This window comes from Dipodomys ordii, unplaced genomic scaffold (assembly GCF_000151885.1).
Source record: "Dipodomys ordii isolate 6190 unplaced genomic scaffold, Dord_2.0 Scaffold120, whole genome shotgun sequence".
NCBI lineage: Eukaryota > Metazoa > Chordata > Mammalia > Rodentia > Heteromyidae > Dipodomys > Dipodomys ordii.
Window position 1 is genome coordinate 2745059 of NW_012267336.1, and position 25304 is coordinate 2770362.

Below are 25304 nucleotides of genomic sequence, written 5' to 3' on the forward strand. Positions count from 1 at the left end.
TTATAGTCCAATAAAACTTTATTGGTGGACATCAAGATTTGAATTTGACATGATTTTTCACATGCTACAAAAATATTTTCTTCTGTTGATAATTCTCAACCTTTGAAAAAATGGAAAACCATTCTTAGCAGGTTCTGCACAAAACTAAGCAGTGGGGGGAGGGGTTTGGCCAGCAGGGGCAGTTGAGCCCCACCGGGTCACATGGATACACTGCAGTAATACAAACCCTGCTTCTAACACCTTGTTTATTTTTTTCACTTTTCAGACCCAGATTCTCTTCATTATAAATACATGAGTAAATGTTTTCTAAATGTTCAGAGTTAAGATCTGTAAGAATCTCATGCCAGGCCACAGTTGAAAGAATATTGATACAATGCCATGTTGTGCATTAAATCAAAACAATCAAGAGAAACACATAATAAATTTGAGAAATTCACTGAATTTGAAAAATAGGCTTTATTTTTAACCAGTGGTATTGTCTGATATCCTATATGGCATACCTGATTACAGCCAAGTTCATGAATACAAATAAAATACCAGTTTCCTCTTCTCCCTTGTCAGAATTCTGTTGAGAGAAACTGGGAGGATTATGCTCAAAATCCACAGAACTTTCCCAGCTTCAAGTTCAGGTTCTCCAAGCACAAAGCCTCCTAACACATATGTGGTCACATGTGCAAAGACCTTATATATGTATACATATATGTACATACACATATACACACAGATGTATATATATATGTATATACACACAATATTCAGAGCAGTATTTCTGTATGAAATCACACTAGCATTTACAACCAAACATCCTGATGAAATTCATCTTGCTATTGATGGTGAGGATTTCAAATGTGAGTGAGGCTCTTCTGCTCACTTTCCTGTAAGCACACAGAATCCCAGGTGAGGCAAATAACCCGAGACTCCACTGGGGCCTGCTGCCTTCCTTCTGTCTCCAGTGGATTCCGGGGCCCCACCTTGCCTTCTGGAGGCTGCACATCACCTCACTAAAATCGAGTCTGGAGACAAGCTTGGCTTAATACAAGATTTGCCAATACTGAAATTGGCTTTACACTTCCTTAGTACACAAGAGGCTTAAATAAGATGGGTCCTCATACAGCACAGAATGCTTGAAATTCAGAAAATTACAACAGCAACACTTCTCTACCCCTGAGGATATTTCATCTATAAAGGCGAAAATATAAAATATTAAAATAATCTGCCCTTTCTCCCCATCAAAAGGAATCACATTCTCAAAGGATTCCTGCAATGTACAAAATTCTAAAACAAATTGTATTACTCCCTAAACCAAGACCATAAAATCAATCAACGTTAAGCTGCCAAGAAGACCTTTTTTCATGGAGGGGTAGAAAAGACACCTTGTTGACCAGTTTTCCTTCCTTCCTTTCTTCTTTTTTTTTTTTTTTAAATAATCATATTTAGAGAAAGATAGCAAAAGGAGTTTCTGGGCTCGTGAGCTCTGTATTTTTCACTTTGATTTTAAATAGTTCTTAGCATTGATAATTGGCAGAGAAGGGAACGATTTGTTTTCCAAAGTATGGGATGTTCCTGGGGAAAGACAGGGCTTTCCCAACATAGCTCTTTGAAAACAATTCGTTGAAAATCAGATGGCAAGAATAAAAATGCTATCCATCCACCTGTTCCATCTTTTCCGGGTTTTCCCAGCAAGAGCACCTGGAGTAGCAACTGTATTCAACGCCGAAAAGCGCTGGGGGCTGCAGAGGATGAAGTCACTTGCCCACAGCATCAGCTGGGGAGATACAAGATCAGAACCACCCAGGAGGTCTTCACAGGCAGACTCGCCTGGCCCAGGGCCTTCAGAGGAGAACAGCACGAGCAGCGGCACATGCTCAAAGGTGTGCAAACATATCCTCACTTGGCTAGGAAGAAGGAGCATACAGGAAGCACACAGACAGCAGCAGAAACCTGTGCCTGACTACTGGGGTCAATTCTCAGGGGAGCTGTCTTGCAGGTGACAAGCAAGCAACACCCTCTGGCTTGGAGGGAGAGGAAATGCACATATACGCATGCGCACACATGCACACTTGGTTTCTTCTGGCTCATAGTGGCCACCCCACAGCTCTTGTCTTACTTGCTTGGTTCAGAACTTCAGCAGCTGAAGTCTTTCAATTATCTACACATCCTTCTCTCCTTTTTAAGGCACAAACATATTTATAGTTTCAAACACAATGTGTCAAGTTCTGAGACTCCTACTAAGCAAGTTAATCACAGGCTGGCACACAGAAGGCAGATGGTCCTTTCCGGCTGCGGCATCACTGAGGGCAGGCCTTGGACCTGAAGCAGTGAGGTGAGTTCCTCCTCCATGTGCTGCTGTGGCATGTGGTCAAGTTCACAGGGTGAACTTGACCATGGTGGGGCCACAGGAGAAGCCAAAGAGGCAAAAGCGTGACTAGGTCCAGGGACATGTAGTATTTTTCACCTTGTATTTTCCATATCCTAACAAGATAGTGGCTCTTGTCTGCCTCAGCCAGCTTTCAGAAAGAGTAGGCAGAGTCTATGGCCATACCACTTGAATGCATCCGATCTCATCTGAGCTGGGAAGCCAAGCAGGACTGAGCCTGGTTAGTACTCAGATGGGGAAAAGAGCAGGCAGGACAGACACAGACATCACAACTTCACATAATGTCACTGTGATCAGAGTTAGCTCACATTATGCTCTTCACCTTCCACAAAGACAAATGCATACACCCCCATCCACACTCACACACACACACACACACACCATGCACACACGCACCCCATCCACGTTGGAGGAAATCTTTCAACAAGAGGCACTTGAATAATATTTGGAGAGTTCCCATGAAAAGGCCTTCCCCTCACAGTGAAGTGGGAGCAACAGAACAGAAACCAGGTCCTCAGGACTCCATCTCTTCTTGGTCAAGGGGTGGTGGCACAAAGCTGACAACTTCATCATACGTCAGGCCTGGAAGTTGGGAAGGAAGAGTGAGCATCTTTGCTGGTAGGCATTCTGACTTCTAAGTTCAAGATCCTTCCTCTCATTCGGGTGAGTGGTTTGAGGACTACTTCCAAGTAACTGGCTTTATTGTCTGTGTGTGAGATCCTAGTATGACATATGACTCAAACAAGTCCAAGTGCAGAGAGCCATTGCTTCTCTTTTCTTTCATCACTGACTGCCTTCTCTTTAAAGCTCTGGAGAAGCTGCTCAAGAATAAAGAAGCTGGGCATGGTGGCTCAAGCCTGAAGAAGCTGGGCATGGTGGCTCAAGCCTGAAATCCTGGCTAGGCAGAGATGTGGATGGTTCAAGGCCAAACTGGGTAAACGGTTAGTGAGACTCCATTTCAATCAATGACTGGGTGTGGTGCTATGTACTTGTCCTCCCCAGTGACACAGGAAAGCACAAATAGGAGGATTGCAGCTCAGGCTGGTAGGGACATGAAGAGAGACCCTACTCCAAAAATAGCAAATATAGCCAGGCACTGGTTATCATAGCTACTCAGGAGGCTGAGATCTGAAGATCATGGTTCGAAGAGAGCCTGGGCAGAAAAGTCCATGAGACTCTTATCTCCAATAAATTACCAAAATGTCAGAAGTGGAGCTGTGGTTCAAGTGGTAGAGCACTAGCTCTGGGCACAAGCTTGAGAATTCAAGACCCAGGACCGGCAAAAAAATCAACAACAATGTATAACCACATTGTGAGGCCCTGAGTTTCCCCCAGTAAAAGAGTAGAGTAGGGGCTGGGAAGGTGGCTCAGTGGTAGAGTGCTTGCCTTGCATGCATGAGGCCCTGGGTTCGACTCCTCAGCACCACATAAGCAGAAAAAGCCAGAAGTGGCGCTGTGGCTCAAGTGGTAGAGTGTTAGCCTTGAGCTGAAGAGCTGAGGGACAGCGCCCAGGCCCAGAGCTCAGGCCCCATGACTGGCAAAAAAAAAAAAAGAGTAGAGTAGTCACAACTGCAGCAAAGATAGTCTTGGCTTTTATGATTTAACTAGAGTTCTGAACTTGTGATTTATAGAAAAAATGAGAATAAGGAATGGAAATTCGGGGTTCTATGCCTGTTTCTCTAAATAGGTTTTAGATAACAGATAAGATACAAATCCTTCTTGTCTCAAAACCCTATTAATTATACAATTATAATGCCTTACTACTCCCCACTCACCTTAGATTTTTATAAATGAAGAGCCTCTTAAGAACCTCAAGGCTCTATACATTTGTGAGGAGCGCTATACTGTCCGACTAAACGAAGCAGCTCAGAGGCCAGATGCTGCATCTAGAGTGGACTCCATCAGTAGGGCATGGTCATTCTGCATTAGCCCTCAACTCTTAAGTGTTACTCAGTTGAATGGAGTCATTCAGCTCTTGTTTTTCCTGAAGCCTTTGGTGAGTGATTTACCCAGAAAAGATTTTACAGTATAAATTCTCAAGGTGCATGTGAATCATGCCCTCAGGACTTACTTTTCCATTCATCTATAAGGAGGTCCCTGCTTTCAAATGACTGGTCGTAGGGATCGGCTACCGGCTCATCATCTGGATCATGGTACTGCGCAAAGTAGGCATGTGCCAGGGCTTGGGCTGCTGTAATCCGCTTATCCGAGTCCAACACGAGCATCTTCTCCAGCAAATCGACAGCTATCAGTCAGTGCCAGAGACAGAAAGGAAAAATGAAGAGTATTAACATGCTAGGAAAAAAAAAACAAAAAACTCCTGGTAACTTCGGAGGATAAATACTGCCATGATCACATGGCGCATACCACATAACTGTGGCACAACAGAGGCATTTGCAACTTTGCAAATTACCTTCCAGATGTACTTAAGAGGAGGGGAGTTCACTGAAGAGGTCAAGTTCCTAAGTTTCATCTTGAAAGTACCATGGGCACTGCCAGTCACACAGTTTTCTGATGTTTGCGCTCCTTAGAATAAAAAAATCTTTGTGGCTGCTGCTTTTCAACTGAATGTAGATTCTATGATGGGGTTTTGCCACGATGAGAGAAAAAAGTATCATTTCCTATACTTTGATGAAGAGTAAGGCCAGAGGTAAGAAAAAGATGTCTCAAAGATTTTGACAACTGTAAACACATACACTAACATCCAAGGGGCAATCTGAATTTTCATTAGTGTTATGGTCAGTGGCTGACCAAACAGAGCTGCTAACACTTCGAAGGCTGGTGCATCTATGCTCAGTCGACATGCAGGGTACTTGCTCCCGATGAGTGGTGACATACTGTCTGCAGCAAGAGGGACTTTATGACACTGCTGCTGGCAACGGGCCATCAGGCATGCCTGAACTCAGAGGAGTACCATGCTGAGTGAGCACCAGATGCTCCTTTTGAGGCACTTGATGACAGTCTCAATTGCTAAGTGATGTCAGGTTCTTTTCAATGCTGAAGTGTCACAGTGCCAGAAGATGGGGACATCTGTCAGGATGTGTGTGACCTAAATAAGCTGTTCTTCCAGAAAAAGGATGTTCCTCTTTCAAAAAACAGAATTATCTTTTTGAGTGTGTTAACAAAGGAGTTAAAAGGTGAGTTATGTTTTATTTGAACCATGGGGGCTGGCAAAATGATAAAAGACACAACGAAGACAAAACTTCCAGCATGCTGTGCACTCATGGCTCCTGGGGCAGGGAAATCTGTGGGACTCTCATCTCCAGTTAACCATCAGAAAACCCAAAGTAGCACTGTGGCTCAGTGGTAGGACACTATAGCCTTGAGCAAAAGAGCTCATGACTGACAAAACAAAAAACAAACAAAAAAAAGAGGGTGGGGTGGGGGGCTTTCTAGCACATAATTCTTGCCAACATCTTTGAGTACTTGTAGCTCCACAAGAGCTTCTACAGATCCTTGAAGGGAACAGGACAGCTCAAGTGAGAGCATGCTAGAGCAGATGTAAACCTTAACCAAGAACCGTAGAATCCTACATACCCAGAGAGAGTGTGAATTCATCCCTGGACAGCAGAGCAACAGTGGAGATCTGACACTCTGCATCTCCAAAGCTGGCGCAAATTCATCCAGAAGAGCCATGTGCTTCCAAGCACGAGCATCTCTGCTATTTTAAGAATTATCACAGCCATACTGAAACCCCTCTTCACAACTTCTGTGGTGAAGTTCTTAAAACAGGTTACACAAGCCGGCCTTTATCCTATTTTTTTTTTTTTTTGTGCCAGTCATGGGGCTTGAACTCAGGGCCTGGGCACTGTTCCTGAGCTTCTTTTGCTCAAGACCAGCACTCTAGCCACAGCACCACTTCTGGCTTTTTTTGTATGTGGTACTGAGGAATTGAACCCAGGGCTTCATGCATGCTAGGCAAGCGCTCTTCCACTAAGCCACATTCCCACTCCTATCCCAATTTCTTAGGAGGTCATCATGATCATCAACCCTTAAAAGGAAAACACCAAGCCTGAAGCAGAGCTTCAACAGAGCGATGCCCCACACAGACACGAGGAAACGCAGTGAGATGACCAAACACAATCCTATTATATAATGTTAAGAAAAGGCAGCTGGTGACACTAGTTGTCATGACAATGATGCTTTCCTGAGAAGTACTGGTCTGGTCTGTGTTTGCCTGTAAATAAGTAGCACTGTCCACTATACTCTCCTTGTTTAGAGAACCTGAGCCTCAGGCAAAGCTACCTTCTGGGGCCATTTCAAGCCCACACCAGCCCCGCAGCTTTAAGGAATAGAGCAATTCCTGAGAAGCTGTTAGGATCTGGAGGTGATGGAGGAGGAAGGAATATGGAATCAATCTAAAGTATAGGAAAGCAAGTCAGCTTTGCAAAGCAGAATAGATGGGTAAGCCTCTAAGGAACAGAGGAAAGGGAAGAACCTGAGTGCACCAGGTAGCTCCCTGCACATGTGAGGAGCACAGCGCCTGCAGGTGATGCCATGTGCATCCACTGAACACCCATCCTTGCTTCAACTATTTCCCCCTCCGTGTGGGACAATATAAATTAACAGCAGTTGTGAACAATCCACAGGCTGTCATCTGTACCCACCTTCCTGCTGCCTCAGTCTTCGCTCTTAATTTTTCAAGACCTTTCTTTTCTTTTTTGTTGGTTGTGGGGCCTGAACTCTGGGCCTGGGCGCTGTCCCTGAGCTCTTCAGCTCAAGGCTAGTGCTCTACCACTAGCCAGGGGCGTGAGCCACTGGTGCCTGGTTTCCTTTCCTTTCTTTACTGTACCACTTATTTCTCAAACTAAATCTGTTGGTTATAGACATACTTCCCCCCCTTTTTTTCTTTTTGGGGTACGGTTGTGGGGCCTGAACTCTGGGCCTGAGCACTGTCCCTGAGTTTCTTTTGCTCAAGGCTAACTACCACTTGAGCCACAGCGCCACTTCCGGCTTTTTTTCCCCTGCTTATGTGGTGCTGAGGAATCGAACCCAGGACCTCATACATGCAAGGCAAGCACTCTACCACTGAGCCATCTTCCCAGCTTCCCCTTCTTTTGATGGTCTTGAATTCAGGGCCGGGTGCTGTCCCTCAACATATTTGCTCAAGGCTAGCACTCTTTGAGCCACAGTTCCATTTCCTGATTTCTGGTGGTTAACTGGAGATACAGAGTCTCACAGACTTTCCTGCCTGGGCTGGTTCTGAACCATGAACTTCAGATCTCAGCCTACGTAGCTAGGATTACAAGGGGTAAGCCACCAGCACTCAGCCACACGTATACTTTTTTTTTTTTTTTTTGCCAGTCCTGGGGCTTGAACTCAGGGCCTGAGCACTGTCCCTGAGTTTCTTTTGCTCAAGGCTAACTAACACTTGAGCCACAGCGCCACTTCCAGCCTTTTCTGTTTATGTGGTACTAAGGAATCAAACCCAGGGCTTCATGCATGTGAGGCAAGCACTCTATACCACTAAGCCACATTCCCAGCCCACATATACATTTTTTTTTTTTGGTCAGTCGTGGGGCTTGAACTCTGGGTTTGGGTGCTGTCCCTGCGCTCTTCAGCTCAAGGCGAGCACTCTACCGCTTGAGCCAGAGCGCCACTTCCTTTTTTTTTTTTTTGTAGGTCATGGGACTGAACTCTGGGCCTGGGTGCTGTACTCAGCTCTTCAGCTCAAGGCTAGCACTCTATCACTTGAGCCACAGGGCCATTTCTGCCTTTTTTCTGCTTATGTTGTGCTGAGAAATCTAACCCAGGGCCTCGTGCATGCAAGGCAAGCACTCTACCACTGAGCCAAATGCCCAGGCCCACCCCCCCCCCACTTTGTAAAAAAGTGACAGCTGGGTGCTGGTATAGCTACTCAGGAGGCTGAAAGCTGAGGATCATGGTTCAAAGCCAGCCCAGACAGGAAAGTCTGTAAGATTCTATGTCCAATAAACAACCAGAAAACCAGAAGTGGCACTGTGGTGAAGTGGGAAAGTGCCAGGCTTGAGATGAAGAGCTGAGGGACAGTGCCCAGACCCAGAGTTCAAGTCCTACAAACTACAGAAAAGGAAAAAAAGTGACAACACAAACACAAATAATAGATGCCATTATTGATCGAATTTCAAGATTTAATTGACATAACTGTAACCGCTCTGTACAGTATTTTTACAATAAAAAAGTATAAAAAATTTAATTGATAATACACTTATTTGGTAAAAGGGAAAAACTTCCTTCAAATTCCTAAATCATGTCACAACCAAATCAATACCATGAAATGAGAATATGATTAACTTACCCAGGGGGTTGGCACCAATAAATACATTTGCAAAGTTCATCTTAGGCATCTGGGTCAAAGACTGAATATAGTTTCTTGCCTGTAAAAATAAAGGTTTTCAGAATGACTTTGTTCAACAGTATCTTGGTCCTGATTCAGAACATTCATCAAAGACTTTTTTTACTGTCTCCTAATTTCTCTATATATGACCATCATCTTTATTTATGTGCTTTCTCTCACAGCGACATTCCATGTTAATAAGACAACTAACCAATTCAGTTCTCTTTTGTTAGCTTTCTGACTGTACTAAGATCAGAAGTTTAAAAACAGAAGGTCAAGACTTCTAAGCAGCTCTTTTTCTGAAGCAGTTTTCCTAAACATTTAAATTTGACAGAGGAGTTGGTACAGAAGAGCAGTTGAGAGGCTTTCTGCATTGAAAAGAAAGTTATAGGAATTGGACATACACATGGCCATATTTCATTCTTGTTAACTATTTCATTCTTGTTAACTTGAAACTAATGTTTCAAGAACAGAGATAAAACCACTCTCATACAAAGAACAGTCAAACCTTTAATAAAGATATATGTAGACTGGGCAAATGCAGCAGAAATAGAAACAAAGTTAGGGGAAAGGACCCTCTGTGATCCTAGCCTCATTCCCCCAAATAGAAAGGGCATCTTACAAAGAAGGGCCCTAGTTACCATTGACTGTAAAACTAGTTAGATTAAGTAAGAATTGGTAAAGAGAGATTCTAGTTCTACCTAGAATCGTATTTATTCAATTTTATGTGTATTTTCTTTTAAATAGAACTTTTAGTCATAAAAATAAAAAGGTGAGCTAGGTGCCGGCTGGTAGCACACACCTGTAATCCTAGCTACTTAGAAAGTAGAAACCTGAGAATCAAGGTTCAAACCTAGCCTGGGCAGAAAAAGACTCATCTCTAGTTAACCAGCAAAAAGCTGGAAGTGGAGGTGTGGCTCAAGTAGTAGAATATCAGCCTTGAACACAAATACTGAGCAGAGAGGAGGAGGCCCAGAGTTCAAGCTCCAGTACCGGCACTTTAAAAAAAAAAAAAGGTGAACAGAAAAGCATGCTGATGATGTCAGTGAACTACACCTTGGATGAACCCATATGATAGTAATCACTTTAACTACAGGAAGAAACACACAGGACCTTGTACCCTAAATTTACAAGCCCACATACCAAAGGAATACCATTTTTACGAGCCTAACACTCATTCTTGATCCCACTGATTGGTGATGTTTGATGTCAAATGTGACATTTTGCGACAGCACACTCAGTCATGGCCTCAGGACTCCTTGGGGCACATGCAAGCAAGCATTCAGTGACACTGAAGCCTGTGTCAGTTACACAGTGGCAATACAGAGAATGCAGCCTTCTGAGAGAGGCACTCCTGTGCCTCACTGTTTTTCTCACCTCATGGCTTGGCATCCTGTTAATGAGGTAAGCAGGGGGCGTCCCCGTCAGACGCATAATCTGCTGAAGCTGGTTAATATCTTAGATCCCCGGTCAAGGGCATTGTTAAACACACAGTGCAAAAAAACAAAAACAAAAAACTTTCCAACTCAAAGTTTTAAGTTAAAAAAAATCCACCCTCAACACAAAACAAGACCCTGCTCCCACCCACCCCAGGCTAGTGCCCAAGGCTGCATGTTAAGGCATGCTTTGGTGAATGGCTCAGGTTGTTAGTTAGGCTCGTAGCCAGGGAGTAGCCATGCACATAGGAAAAGTTTGGTTTCTTTGCTTTTAGCATCATCTTCAATGTTCAATAGTCTAGGTCCTCTGGAATCTGATTGCTCCTTGATCCAGGATGCCAGCCAGAGAACTGTTTCAAGAACTAATGGTCAAAACCTGTGTGCCTGTGGGATTAAAAATAGATGACTGAGGAAAATGAAATATCCAATCAAGGAAGAGATTCAGTATTTGTGGCATTGGTTCTCCAAGGCATCAGCCCTCCCAATGAAGACATGAATGGGAGGGCAGATTGGTACGTGATGCCCCGTCTCAAAGACATTAGCTGTGGAACATTCAAAATACATGCCACAAACATACAGGGTAAGTGGAGGAGGGGAGGCAAGTTAGAGGATAACAGCAGAGGCAAAATAGAAGTCACAAGCCATCGACAGAATTATGACATGCTACAAAGATTATTTCCACAAGTCTCTCTAATGAGTAAATGTAACAGATTAATTTCACAGAACAGACAGCTGGGAGGAAGTGTGCAAAACAGATTATGATGGAGGCAGAACTGAGTTTTTATCACATTTAAGTTCTACTTAACTTAACACAATTCCCCAATTATAAGTCACTCACTCCCCAAAGTATAAAAACCAAGGGTTAACTTGTTTTCTAAATCCTCAACTTTATTCAACTTTCCTTCCTTGTTAAAATCAGTTCCTTACTTCAGTTGCAGTATCATCTTCAATAAAAGCCATGGCCATATCATTTTGCCTCTTCAAGGCTTCCCTGAATAATTTCTCTAATTAATACTTAAGCTCCACCTCTGATTGCAACTCCCTTGTGGCCAGATTACTGCTAAGGTGTGTCTACAGCTGGCCTCTGGGACAGAGCTAGGACCACATGCTCCATTCTGCTCACTTATCTCAAAGACAAAAGCCAGCACACTGTCATCACACAGTGTAGATGCACCTTTTAAAGAAACCATCTGGTAAAATGAGCCTGGAGAAATGACAAAGGCAGAAAAGAGGGTCACAAAGTAAACCAGCAATGGTAGGCTACTAGCTAGGCCTTCAATGTTGGAATCCTGCCAACCATCTTCCTTTTTGGGAGCAGTACGTGGCCTGGACATGTTCTGGTTCTGTCTTCTTTAATCAGTAGGTGATGACATCCTCCTCCTGTCAGCTTATAGTTCCAGAAAAAACTGTGAGTCAAGCTTTTGCTTTTGCAATACAATGTTTTGTTCTTTCCCTGGTTACTCAAGGTTCTAGGATACCAACCAAATAAATTCTCTATCCTTAAGCCACAAACATCCAATTTATCCCCTTTCTTATGCCACATCCTAACCTTTTCCCTATGCTGACTGCATTTTCTGGGTTTTTTTTTTGTTGTTGTTGTTTGTGCTAGTCCTGAGTTTGAACTCTGGGACCAAGTGCTGTCCTTTAGCTTTTTGTGCTCAAGGCTGGCTCTCTACCTCTTGAGCCACAGCTCCAATTCTAGTTTTTTTGCTGGTTAACTGGAGATAAGAGTCTCACAAACTGGCTTTGAACTGTGGTCTTCAGAACTCAGCCTCCGGGTAGCTAGGATTAAAGGTATGAGTTACCAGCACCCAGCTTGGCTGCATTTCCTTACTCAGAATGTCCCTGTTACAAATGCAGGCTGAGGTTACTAGTTGCTTTTCAGGAATAATAAAAACAATAAAAAAAACCTATCTTTATGTCTACCATGTTTCAAGCATTTAAAATCTTTGAGCAATTTTACTCACCTGGTTTTATTTCTCCATCCATATTCCACACATCATGAGATTTTTTTTTCCCCCAGTGTGCTGGGGATGGAACCCAGAGCCTTGTGAATACAAGCAATCTCTCATTCAGCCCTTGCTTTTTTGAGATAGATTCTTAATATGCAGCTCTGATTTGCCCCAAACTCTAGGTGTGCCTGCTTCTGCCTCCCAGAGTGTTAGGATTATAGGCATGTGCCACATCATGTACTTTAAAAATAAACAGGTACTTGGGCACTGTCATTCACAGTAAATTAATTTTGGCTGCACTTTTAAATAAACTGTTTTTATCCACTTGCCACAATTAAATGAGGAAATTCATTCTGTTCTTCTTCTTGTACTCAATACTGTATTGAGTATGTTCTTTATTTTGGCTAATTCCATAATGTCCAGTGCTGTATGGAAGCTGTTGAAATATATGATGTGTCCATTTCCCATAAGATAAAGACAGCTCCTTATTAGCTCACGTACCCAACACCATTTCTTCCTTAAACACAAATGATGGACTAATGACAGGTATGCACTAGGTTAGCCATCCTGTGTTTTGGAACCTCTCATCTCTAGGGCAGATGGCTGGGTCGAGGGAGGCCATTATTCCCAGTCTCATTAGCACCATTCATTAATTAACTGAGCTTCTTTCCAACCCTCCTTCTGGCCCTTGTCCTTTTGGCAAATCTAAGCCAAAATATTTATTTATTTATTTTTGGTATTGGGGATCGAACCCAGGATGTTGCACTTGTTAGACAAATGCTTTGCCTCTGAGCTATATCCCAGTCCTAAGCCAAAATATTTTTAAAACATAAAAACAACCCATTCTGGGCTGGGAATTTGGCTTAGTGGTAGAGTGCTTGCCTAGGATGCATGAAACCCCGGGTTCATTTCCTCAGTACCACATACAGAAAAAAGCTGGAAGTGGTGCTGTGGCTCAAGTTCTAGAACACTAGCCTTGAGCAAAAAGCAGCTTAGGGACAGTGCTCAGGCCCAAGTTCAAGCCCCAGGACTGGCAAAAACATAACAACAACAAAACCTCACGTCTTTCTTTAGCATTTTATCTTCTCTGATTCACACTAACCCAGCTTCTGTACTTCAGAAGGAAAAAAGAAAAGGAGTGTTCGGATGGAGACTGTGGTCAATACTTCTGACAATGACTCTCAAAATAGTGCATAGCCCCATGAGATGATTAGGACATCTGGAATCTAGCTCTATTTCACTCTGCCAAATGACTCAGCATGACTCCAGCAAGTCACAGCGTCCCTGTGCTTCTGCCTCCTTATCCTAAGCAAGTAAACAAAACAAACAAAATAGAGCCAGAACATCCCTTTGTTGAAGCTCTGCAGCTTGGAGACTGACATTACTGAGCTGTGTGGTCCTTCTGAGAGATGCACACCAAAGATGGTATTCTTTGTCAGGGAGGTGATGAACCACTAAACCCACCTGTTCATGCCTGCCTCGAGCTACACAGCTGGCTTCCCAATTGGGCAAAGGAGCCTTTCAGTTAGGAATCCAGGAAGACGCAGCTGGAGCTTGCACACTTTTTTCCTTTTTATCCAACTGCAGGGTGGGGCAGACGAAGGGAAACAGGAGAAAGGCTGGACTTCTGTAGCTCCTCTCAAGGCTCTGGCCCGAGCAAATGATCAACAGCAGGAAGTCATTGTCAAAGTAAGCCAGGGTCACCTGCCTGGGGCTCCTTTCCAAATCCCTGCTTACAGGAATTGGAGCAGAAAGGCACCAGTTCCACAGCCTTTCCTTAGGTTACTCAGCTTGGAGTTCATAAGGAGGACTTAACACCACTCTCCTGCAGAAATACCAGGAGCAGAGGTATTTCCTGAGTGGTCTGAGGACTAGCAAGAGAGGAAACCCTAGTGTGAACAAATACTTTGTTGGATGTGTGTCCGTTCTACAACAGCAAAAAGTGAGTGACCTTGGGAGAGAAACAGGAGCATGGAAATGATGCACATTTCATTCTTTTAGGGATGAGGTTAGATTAATTGATGGGGAAGCCCATGTGCTAAGATCCAGCACAGCCAGAAAGCAAAAAAAAAAAGCTCATTGTCCATGAAACTTCTGGGAGAATGTAGTGAGGACATGAGGAATAAAGGCACAATTTTCCAATTCATATTTTCTGGGCTACAACTGCCCAACAGAGGTTCCTGAGATCCAAGTACATACCCAGAAAAAAGGAACAAAACACACTCTTGCATGCAAGCAAGCACGCATGCGCGCGCGCACACACACACATATACCTCATCTCAGACATCAGCATACAAAGGGCACTTGTGCTTACAAACATACCAGGGTCAAAGTACAGAACGATGGAAGGCAAGTGGCAGAGACTCCCCACAGGGCAGGTAATTACAATCAAAGCATCAACTCACAGACTCTGAGGAGATTTTCTTCAAAAGCTCAGCCCCTGGGGTTCCAACGAGTCTTAAAATGAGCTTCAACTGATCAATATCTAATGGTAGACTATAAAGGAAAATGTTGGGACAAATAAAAATGAAAGAAACAAACAAATGAATAAATAAAAACAAACAACAAAACCATAACAAATATAACAAAATAAACAAAACATCCCAACAAGCCCAAACCAAGCCAATAAGGTGGACTCATCTAGTCAAGCCTTCTGCGGAACAGTCATTTAAGGAGGACATGCACCCCTGTACAAAAGTCTAAACGTTGCCCCAAATGTACCAACTTGGATTCATTTTGTGCATCTGTCAACATCACCAATCAGTAAAATGAAGCGACTTTGGCTGGAGCTTAGCTGCCAAAGATGGCAGATGAAAATGCAAAGTCTCCACTTAGTCCAGAGGCTCAGCCTGTACATACCTCCTCACCTTCCACCAAAGTACTAGGACCTGGCACATACTGAGTGCTGGCAAGCAGAGGGATACAGAAAGGAAAAGAAAAAAAAAAGAAAGAGCACAGCAGCTAGGGACATGCAGTCTATTTGTGACTATTCACCTAAGGCCTGACCTGAAGAGCTTGAAACATGCCAGTCCAGAGGCCTGTGGTGATCCCAAAGCCTGCCCCCTCCACACACCCTAAAGAAACTTTTCCCTCCCACGACTGCTGCAGTGGGCCAGCAGAGGGTGCTTTCTCACTGTATGTTCTTTCCAGAGCTCCACAAAGAAGCAGAACACACCAGTTTTAAATCTTACAAAGGCAAAGTGAATATAGAATATAGGCACGGGTGGCTCACACCTGTAATCCTAGCTACTTAGGAGGCTGAGATCTGAGGATCACAATTCAAAGTCAACCAAGGCAGAAAAGTCCTCATGATACTTTTTTTTAATTGGTCGGTCATGGGGTTTGAACTCTGGGTCTGAGCACTGTCCCTCAGCTCATAAGCTCAAGGCTAGCGCTCTACAGCGCCACTTCCGGTTTTCTGGTGGTTTATTGGAGATAGAGTTTCACGGACTTTCCTGCCCAGGTTGGCTCTGAGCCGAGATCCTCAGATCTCAGCCTCCTGAGTAGCTAGGATTACAGGCATGAGCCCCCAGCATGATACTCTTATTTACAATTAACCACTCAAAAAACCAGAAGTGGCACTGTGGCTCAAGTGGTAGAGCGCTAGCCTTGCACACAAAAAGGCTTAGGCACAGTGCCAGGGCCTGAGTTCAAGTTCCATGACCAGAAAAAAAGTGTTCATCTGGGCAACCAGGTCTCATGTCTGCAATCCTGGCTACTCAGGAAACAGGTCTGAGGATCCTGGTTGGAAGCCACCTGGGGCACACAAATCCTAAAGACTCTTATCTCTAATTAATCAGCAAAAAGCCAGATGTGCATGTGTGGCTCAGATGGTAGAATGCTAGCCTTGAGGGAAAAAAGCCAAACAACGTGAGGCCCAGAGCTGAAGCCCTAGTTCCAGCACAGAAGAAAAAAAGTAAAGAAAAAGTTTGCAAAACCCCATCCTAGACCCAAACACCTATATTCTTCAGGAAATAAATTAGAAACAAGGGAATTAACATGTTATTTCAAAATTAAGAATATAAAAGAAACATGTCTTTTTTTTCTCTTTTTTTGTTAGTTATGGGGCTTAAGCTCTGAGCCTTGGCGCTGTCCCTCAGCTCTTCAGCTCAATGAGACCACTCTACCACTTCTGGTTTTCTGAGTGGTTTACTGGAGATAAGAGTCTCATGGAGTTTCCTGCCCAGGCTGGCTTTGAACCTGGATCCTCAGATCTCAGCCTCTTGAGTAGCTAGGATTACAGGCGTAAGCCATTGATACCCGGCTAAAAGAAACATTTCTTAAAGCATATTGTTCATGGGCACAGAACAGGAATGAGGCAAGATGAATACTTTCTTACTCTAAAAGTGAAGAATCAGCTAGATGCCAGTGGCTCACACCTGTAATCCTAGTGATCCAAGGATCACTGTTCAAAGCCAGCCTGGGCAGAAAACTCTGTCTGACTCTTTTTCCAATAAACTATTCAAAAAGGCCAGAAGTAGCACTGTGGCTCAAGTGGTACAGTGCTCACCTTGAGCAAAAGCTCAGGGACAGTGCCCAGGCCCAGAGTTCAAGCCCCAAGGACCTACAAAGAAAAATAATCTTCTTAGCTTATTTAAAATTACTCAATTTACACAAATTAGTTCCTTCACAGAGTTCCCACAATATAGTGTATCACACAAGAGAAAAAAAATAGACTATTTAAATCCTTAACAGGTCATCCTATATGAATCAAAACTGACCTATAAAATAAAGCAGTAGAGACTGATACTTTTGTTTAGTGACTCTGGACTAGTTGGCAGGAAAGTCAAGTCTCATCCAGTCTGTAAGAAACTATTGAGTGGCCTCCCAGATGCCCAAACTCATGGGAACCAACCTCAGTGGCTCCCATCACGAGGGTTACACTCCATACCTTTCTCCATATGGGTGGCGAACAAGCCTCAGTTACTCAGCTTCATACTCACAGCCCTCTGGGACTGGAATCAAACTTTTCTGAATCTGCCTTAAACTATGAATCCCGAACTCACCCAGTGCTTCAATTCACAGCAACTTTCAGACACTCCTAAGTTAAAAGGAAAATACTCACACCTCTCTCTCTCCCCCTTGTACCAAGCATTTCCCCTTGTTATTGACCCTCTAATCTCTGCTCAAATAAGAACTCTTCCATAAGCTCTTCCTGGGTATCTTTTTTTTTTTTTTTGTCGGTCGTGGGGCTTGAACTCTGGGCCTGGGCGCTGTCCCTCAGCTCTTCAGCTCAAGGTAAGCGCTCTACCACTTGAGCTACAGCGCCACTTCTGGTTTTCTGGTGGTTTATTGGAGATAGGAGTCTCACGGTCTCTCCTGCCCGGGCTGGCTTTGAACCGCGATCCTCAGATCTCAGCCTCCTGAGTAGCTAGTATTACAGGCGTGAGCCACCAGCGCCCGGCTCTTCCTGGGTATCTTGAGTTTGAAAATTCTCTCATTTATTTTCCTAATAACATTCTTCTATCATAGTGTTTTTGTCTTTCACCTAATTTGGCAATCAGAAGATGTTTGTCTAAGTAACTCCTACAAATCATTTCTGTTGTTTTGTTTTTGCCAGTCCAGGGGCTTGAACTCAGGGACTGGGCACTGTCCTTGAGCTTCTTTAGTTCAAGGACAGCACTCTTTTGGTCTTTTCTGTTTATGTGGTACTGAGGAATCAAACCCAGGGTTTCATGCATGCTAGGCAAGCATTCTACCACTAAGCCACATTCCCAGCCCATTTTTTTTTTGGGGGGGGAGGGTTAGTCATAGGGCTTGAACTCTGGGCTAGGCGCTGTCCCTGAGCTCTTCAGCTCAAGGCGAATGCTCTACTGCTTGAGCCACAGTGCCACTTCCTGTTTTCGAGTGGTTTTCTGGAGATAAAGAGTCTCACAGACTTTCCTGCCCGGGCTGGCTTTGAACCACGGTCCTCAGATCTCAGTCTGCTGAGTAGCTAGGATTACTGGTGTGAGCCACCGGTGCCCAGCTTTTTAAAAAATTATTATTTTTGTGCTATTCCTAGGCTTGAACTCAGGGCTTGGGGCTGTGTCTGAAATTATTTGCTCAAGGCTAGCACTCTTACCATTTAAGCCACTACCCCACTTCTGGCTTTTTTGTGGTTAATTGGAAATAAAAAGTCTTACGGACTTTCCTATCCCAGCTAGCTTTGAACCACGATCCTCAGGTCTCGGCCTCCTGAATAGTTAGGATTATAGGCAGGTGCTGCTGGCTCTTGGCTTAATTTTTTTTTTTTTTTTGGGTCCGGTCATGGGGCCTGAACTCTGTGCCTGGGCACTGTCCCTCAGCTCTTCAGCTCAAGGCTAGCGCTCTACCACTTTAGCCACCATGCCACTTCCGGCTTTTTTCTTTTTGCTTATGTGGTGCTGAGGAATCGAACCCAGGGCCTCTGGCATGCAAGGCATGCGCTCTACCACTGAGCCACCTTCCCAGCCCCTTGGCTTAATTTTTTAATAGTAGTACTGGGACCTGAACTCAAGACCTCAAGCTCTTATTTGGCTTTTTCACTAAGGCCAGAGCTCTACCACTTGAACCACACCTCCAGGTGTGTCTTTTTTTTGGTTAAATGAAGAGTCTGCCTAGGCTGGCTTCTAACCTCAATCATCAGCTTTCAGCTTCCTGAGTAGCTAGGATTACAGGTGTGAGTCATTGGCACCCGGTTCCCACTCAGTTTTGAGTGCAGGTAACATCATTGATGGAGTAGTTTGGTAAATCCTGGCTGTTCTGAAAAAGACATACTTCCATAGGCTTCTCAATCTGATTCAATCTACCTGGCCCTCAAAACCATATTTTATGAAAGTTTACACCCAAAAATTGTTTCAAAAAAGCTGTTTCATTTACTACTGAACCTGACAGAAGTCTCAAACACCCCACCTGATGTGTTCACACCATAAAAAGTAGGCAGACAGTGCTATGAAGTGTTCACACCAAGAAAAGTAGGCAGATACAGTGTGTGAGCATGTAAGGGCTATGGGCAGGGCTGATACAGTATGGCAGCCAGGGTTCTGAAGATTAGTTACCGCATGATATAAAGAAGAAATCTGCTTAGTTGCTAAGAGTATTTGAATAAAGCAAGCCAAAGTATGTAAACCCTAGGTTTCCCGAAAGCTGCATTTCCACCTAAACACAAGCCCAGTCTTTCAATAGGACCAGGTATTGCAAGGCCACAACCATATGTCCAGGCAGACAAGCCAGGAGGAGTTTCAGGCAGCAATAGCAGTAGAACATAGCAAAATTTAATGCAGTATGACAAGAAGCTATTTCCATAGCAAGCCATCTTTTCTAACAGATGTAACCTCCTTTTACCCCTGGGTAGAAGATCCATTTACTGTGCTTTAAACTTGAATCATAACGCCCCCCTCCCCTTGAGTTCTCCCTATCCTCCCCCCCCCCCAATTCGTGGGGCCTGAACTCTGGGCCTGGGCACTGTCCCTCAGCTCTTCAGCTCAAGGCTAGCACTCTACCACTTGAGCCACAGCGCCACTTCGGCTTTTTTCTTTTTTGCTTATGTGGTGCTGAGGAATCGAACCCAGGGCCTCAGGCATGCAAGGCAAGCGCTCTACCACTGAGCCACCTTCTCAGCCCCCCACCCTTTAAAAAAAATATAACAAATATAGAAAATGGCGATCTGGACTGAAATTTGTTGTGTGCATGTGCATCCAGTACTGGGGCTTAAACTCATAGAATTGTGCTCTGGTTTGGCTTTTTTGCTCAAGGTTAGTACTCTACCACTTGAGCCACATTTCCACTTCCAGTCTTTTGCTGGTTAACTAGAAATAAGTCTTCCAGATTTGTTTGCCCAGGCTAGCCTTGAACCACCATTCTCAGATCTCAGCCTCCAGAGTGGCTAGGATTACAGGTAGGAGCCACTGGTATCTGGCTTGAATATTATTATTTATTAGTAGTAATATTATTGTCAGTCGTGGGATTTGAACTCAGGGCCTGGGCGCTGTCCCTCAGCTCTTCAGGTCAAGGCTAGTGCTCTACCACTAGAGCCACAGCACCACTTCTGGTTTTCTGAGTTTATTGGAGATAAGAGTCTCACAGACTTTCTCAGGCTGGCTTTGAACCGCAATCCTCAGATCTCAGCCTCCTGAGTAGCTAGGATTACAGGCATGAGCCACCAGTGCTTGGCCTTGAAGATTATTTTTTAATGCAAGTTCTCTGAAACAAGAGCAAAATGTAGTTAGAATGAAGAGATAAGGGAAAAAAAACAAAAAGGACAATGGATAATTGGAGAGAAAGGTAAGAAGGATATTTTGGTCACTTTTAGTATCTTAATAACTCCTCAGAAGCATCTATGAACCAAAGTTAATGATGAGCAATAGACCTTGTGCAGGACCTACCTGCTTGAGAGCAGCAGCTCCCAGTGAACTAGATCCACACAGAGTAGAGAAGCTCATAGGGACAGACAGGATGAGCTCCAATGAAACCCAGCCTACTTCTTTCTCTTCTGGATTTCCAGTTACACACACACACACACACGCACATGCACACGCACACACACACACACACACAACTAGTAAGGCACCTTAGGTTTGTCAATAAACCCAAGAACTTTAGCCTTTTCTGGAAATATACATTCTAAAGTTACCAACATTTATTAAGGCTTTTAGTGTGTAGAGTGAAATCACTTTGTAAACATGAGGAAGAGGACTGGAGAGGTAATTCTGTTTCAGTGATAGAGTGCTTACACGCAGTCACGAGGCCTTGAATTCCACCCCAGCATTGTAGGGGGGCAAGGAGGAGGAAGAAGAGAAGAAAATGAGAAGAGCATTTGAAACCAACAACTGAAAGCCATGAAATATGACCACAGGGGGCGCTCCAGAAGCCTTGGTTCAACTACCCACCTTTTTATCACTTCATCTGGGTAGAGTGGACCCAGGTGGTCATTTATTACTCTTTGTTCTGAAGCGTGTCTGAACTGTTTCACAACAAGTTTGGAAGAGATGGGAAGAAGAAATGAGTAACTGTAGGTGCTAATTTCATCCACTGAGCAGGCTATCAGTGGAAGGCAAGTGGGTTGTAGCACAATGGTCCCCCAGTCCTCCAGTCAAGTAAGAGCACTAGTAGTAAGAGCGCTAGTTCAATGCAAATGAGAGCAGGGCATGCTTTGACACATGTAGGAAATTCACTTAATTTACTTGATTACACAGGAAAGCAGGACAACAAAGCAAGACTGTGATCTCTGGGAGACAGAGCTGCAGTTGATGCAATAGGGTTCTGAGACTCATTTCCTTGCTTCCTTAGGTTGCAGTGAGCCTGGGAAATCATGTGTTTCTGACTCATTTCAAATTGATGGCATCTGAAATAAGTTAGCAGTACACCAGAGAAGACATTCTCTATCTTCCCTCTATCTGATACACCTAGTCAGTCCTACAGACAAGGGCTGAATTCTTTACAAAACTACTCTTATGAACACTATTATTAGACCAGAAGAGTTCTGTAATCATAATAGGCAGATGGGCTGGGAAGGTGGCTCAGTGGTAGAGTGCTTGCCTTGCATGCATGAGGCCCTGGGTTCGAATCCTCAGCACCACATAAGCAGAAAAAAAAAGCCAGAAGTGGTGCTGTGGCTCAAGTGGTAGAGTGCTAGCCTTGAGCTGAAGAGCTGAGGGACAGCACCCAGGCCTAGAGTTCAGGCCCCACGACCGGACAACCCTTCCCCTCCACCCCCAAAAAAAAGAATAGGCAGAGGTGGTGACTGTGTGATATCATGAACATAATTCCCTCTAAGGAATTAGAAACTTACTAATGGCCAGACGCCAGTGGCTCACACCTGTAATCTTAGCTATTTAGGAGGCTGAGATCTAAGTATCACAGTTTAAAGTCAGCCCAGGCAGGAAAGTCTGTAACCCTCTTATCATCAATTAACCACCAAAAAGTCAGAAATGAAGCTGTGGCTCAAGTGGTAAAGTACTAGACTTGAACAAAAGAGTTCAGAGACAGTGTCCAGGCCCTGAGTTCAAACCCCAGAACTGGCAACAAAAAACAAAAACCACATACACATAAATGTTTGTTTTTAAACTTGCTTAAAGACCTGCAGCTGGAAGGAGCAAAGATCTAAACCCAGTAAGTATGATTGCAGTATGCAGTGTTATCTGTCTCTCTACCACTGCCCATGCAGGCATGCGTGTCTATGACTGTCCAAATGAGAGCTCCAGATACAGCAAGAAGAAGGGGCAGAGGACAGCCTCAGCAAAATGTCTGCTCCAGAGGGCAAAACAAGGGGAGCTACAAATTTCCCCTAATCCTTTCAACTTAGACTGTAATGTAGATGTGCAGCCAACTGCTAAGGGAAAGTGATAAGGCAAATAAAACAAAGGACAAGGGAGAAATTTTGTGCATTAAACAAACTTAAAATACAGCAGTAAGGGTTAGTAAAAAAGTGAGTGAATATGGGGGGGGGTAGAATGGCTGAACTCTACATGGATCCCATAATGTCCAGGGACACCTTAGCTTTCCCTAAGGAGCAGGTGTTTCAGTTTCTGAGGGAAGTCCATGATCTCTAGCTAGGAGATGTTCAGAATAGAAAACATGGATAGATACCATGACATCACAGTAAACTGACATTCTGGCTGATCAATTCAATTCCTGAGTTTATTTGGGTATGGGGCTACAACCAGCACTTAAGATATCTAAGCATGATTGTAGAGAGGGAAATGTGGCCCAAACAAAACCATTTGCAGACCAGTCAGCTGAATTTTACAGATGTCCCCCAAGCCAACTGTAGACACACATGTAAAGGCTCTCACATAAATACCCACCTTCTATAAGTGGAGCAGATGAGAGAGTGAAAAGCCACATTTGAGGACATTTGACATTTCCTAATCATACAGCAGGGAGTACAGGGCTAAGCTAGACCATGACCTAGAGAACAAGTCTGGGACTACACTGGGACTGGCTCTACCCCAGGACAGAGTTGTGCTGGGAGACACACACACAAACACACACACACACACACACACACACGCACGCACGCACGCACGCACGCACGCACGCACGCACATGACATGGTGACCTTCTTGCTTTTACTACTTGTTGTTACAAAGCAAACTCAACAAGACAGCAGGCCTGTCACTGCAGGGACACAACACAACCTTTTTAGTACATAAACCAAACTCAACCACAAGATACCCTTGATTTATAGATGGGTGTCTGCTCACTACGGATTGCATAAATCCACTAAACCTGTCACTGGGGTCTAGGACATCTAGACACTTGGGTGTCAGAACTGCTACAGGAAGATTACTCCAATAAGAACCTTATTGTCCCCCCCCCCAAAAAAAAAAACCCAGAAGGGTTTTTGTTTTGTTTTGTCTTGTTTTTTAGCCATGTGCCAGTGGCTTATGGATACAATCCTAGCTACTTAGGAAGCTGAGATCTGAGAGTCACAGTCTGAAGCCAATCAGGCAGGAAAATCTGAGACTCATCTCCAGTTAAATAGCAAAAAGCTGGAAGTGGAGTTGTTGCTCAAGTGGCAGGGTGTCAAGCCTTGAGTGAAAAAGCTAAGGAGCAGTGTCTAGTACTGGCAACCTCATGAACATGAACACACACACACACACACACACACACACACTGGCAACCTCATGCACACACACACACACACACACACACACACACACACAGAGGGTTTTTAAGCTTGGTTTTCCAGCTTGCAAAAAATAAATAGAAGTCTCTTTTTTAGCAAGGCACACAACCCAGCAGGAGGGGAGGACCTCATAAAAAATATCTAGATTATGAAAGCAAAAAATTGAGAGCTTCTCTACAGACAAGTAAAGCCAATACAAATCCATGGACACCAGAATACACAGAAGAAACAAGAATTCCAAACTTTATAAAGGATACGGTCTGTACCAGGAAACAATGTTCTTCCAGTCAACAGCTCGGCCATTATGCATCCCACTGACCAAATATCCACTGGCAAAATTAAAGAGAAATAAAAGCACATACATGGTTACTGTTATTATACTTGGTCACAGTGGGACCATCACTGAAGGTGAAATATATTCAAGCTAAGATGGGTGCTAGAGGCTCATACCTGTAATACTAGCTAGTCAGTAGGCTGAAATCTGAGAATCTCAGATCTGGATTTGTCTGGTAGACAAATCCAAGGAACTCTTATCTCCAATAAAGCAGTAAAATAGCCAGAAGTGGAGGTGTGGCTCAAGTGGTAGTATACCAGCATTGAGTGAAAACCAAGAGCTTGAGGCTCTGAGTTCAAGCTCCAGTACTGGTACCAAAAAAAAAAAGAAGGAATATTCAAGACAATCATTACATAAGACAACTGAAGTTAAACAATAATCACATCTCATTTCTATAGAACTAAATAAACTTAAGACACTCAATATTTGACACCCCATAAAAGGTGTCAAAGTCATAACAAGGTAAAAATTTCTTATTTATAGAATAGTGCATTCTCCTACATAAAACTGATGGGCTACTGGCTTCAGAAGCACTCAAAGTTTTGTTGAAAACTCAAATAAAAACATAACTGCTAAATGACAGTTGGAAAGCTATTAAGAAAAAAAAAAGCCCTGTTTCAGCATCTGAGCAAATGAAACAGTTTCTATTGATAGTTATTGAAAAGAACACTATGGGAAAATGCTTCCTCCACTGCCATCTCTGAGAACCAATCAGCAGCCGGGAAATCCAAACCACAAAGCCCTGGGTAAGCAGAACAAGCAATACCTGTCTGGTTGTAATGCATCCAGTTCAGCATGATCTCGGGAGCCCTGTACCACCTGGTGGCCACGTAACCTGTCATTTCATCATCAGTATGTCGAGCCAGTCCAAAATCAAGAATCTAAGAAGACAATCAGGCACTAGAATAAGCAAATGCTAAGATTCATAGAGTGGGTAGGCAGGAAAGGTCTCTATTGCTTTATTTAAAAAGAAGCTATTGGGCTGGGAAGTTGGTTCAGCGGTTGTGTGCTTGCCTCACGTACATGAGGCCCGGGGTTGGATTCCTCAGCACCACATTAGCAGAAAAGGCTGGAAATGGCACTGTGGCTCAGGTAGTAGGGTGCTAGCCTTGAGCTGAAGAGCTAAGGGACAGTGCCCAGGCCCAGAGTTCAGCCCTCCCTGCCCCCCCACCAACACACACACACACAAAAGAGGCTATTGTTTTCTATTTATTTATTTATTTTTATTATTGTGAAAATACTGTACAGAGGGGGGAGGCTATTATTTTCATCAACAGATTTTGGGGGTCCAAACTTAGA

The 25304-nt window shown here is 43.9% G+C and overlaps 1 protein-coding gene across 3 annotated transcripts in view; it reads right to left on the minus strand.

The window, feature by feature from the left end:
- Mapk14 (mitogen-activated protein kinase 14) overlaps positions 1-25304 on the minus strand; it is a 64708-nt gene continuing 39404 nt past the window's right edge. The window contains exons 7-12 of one of the 3 annotated variants that reach the window (XM_013029615.1): positions 24772-24886; positions 23929-24000; positions 10071-10150; positions 8655-8733; positions 4449-4622; positions 1-2959 (exon numbers count right to left, since the gene is read on the minus strand). In XM_013029615.1, the coding sequence (XP_012885069.1) occupies positions 2892-2959; positions 4449-4622; positions 8655-8733; positions 10071-10150; positions 23929-24000; positions 24772-24886 (588 nt within the window). In that variant the 3' untranslated portion in view covers positions 1-2891. Of the gene's footprint in view, positions 2960-4448; positions 4623-8654; positions 8734-10070; positions 10151-14486; positions 14567-23928; positions 24001-24771; positions 24887-25304 lie in introns of those variants that run through there. The other 2 variants (XM_013029614.1, XM_013029616.1) reach the window with 2 other exon arrangements.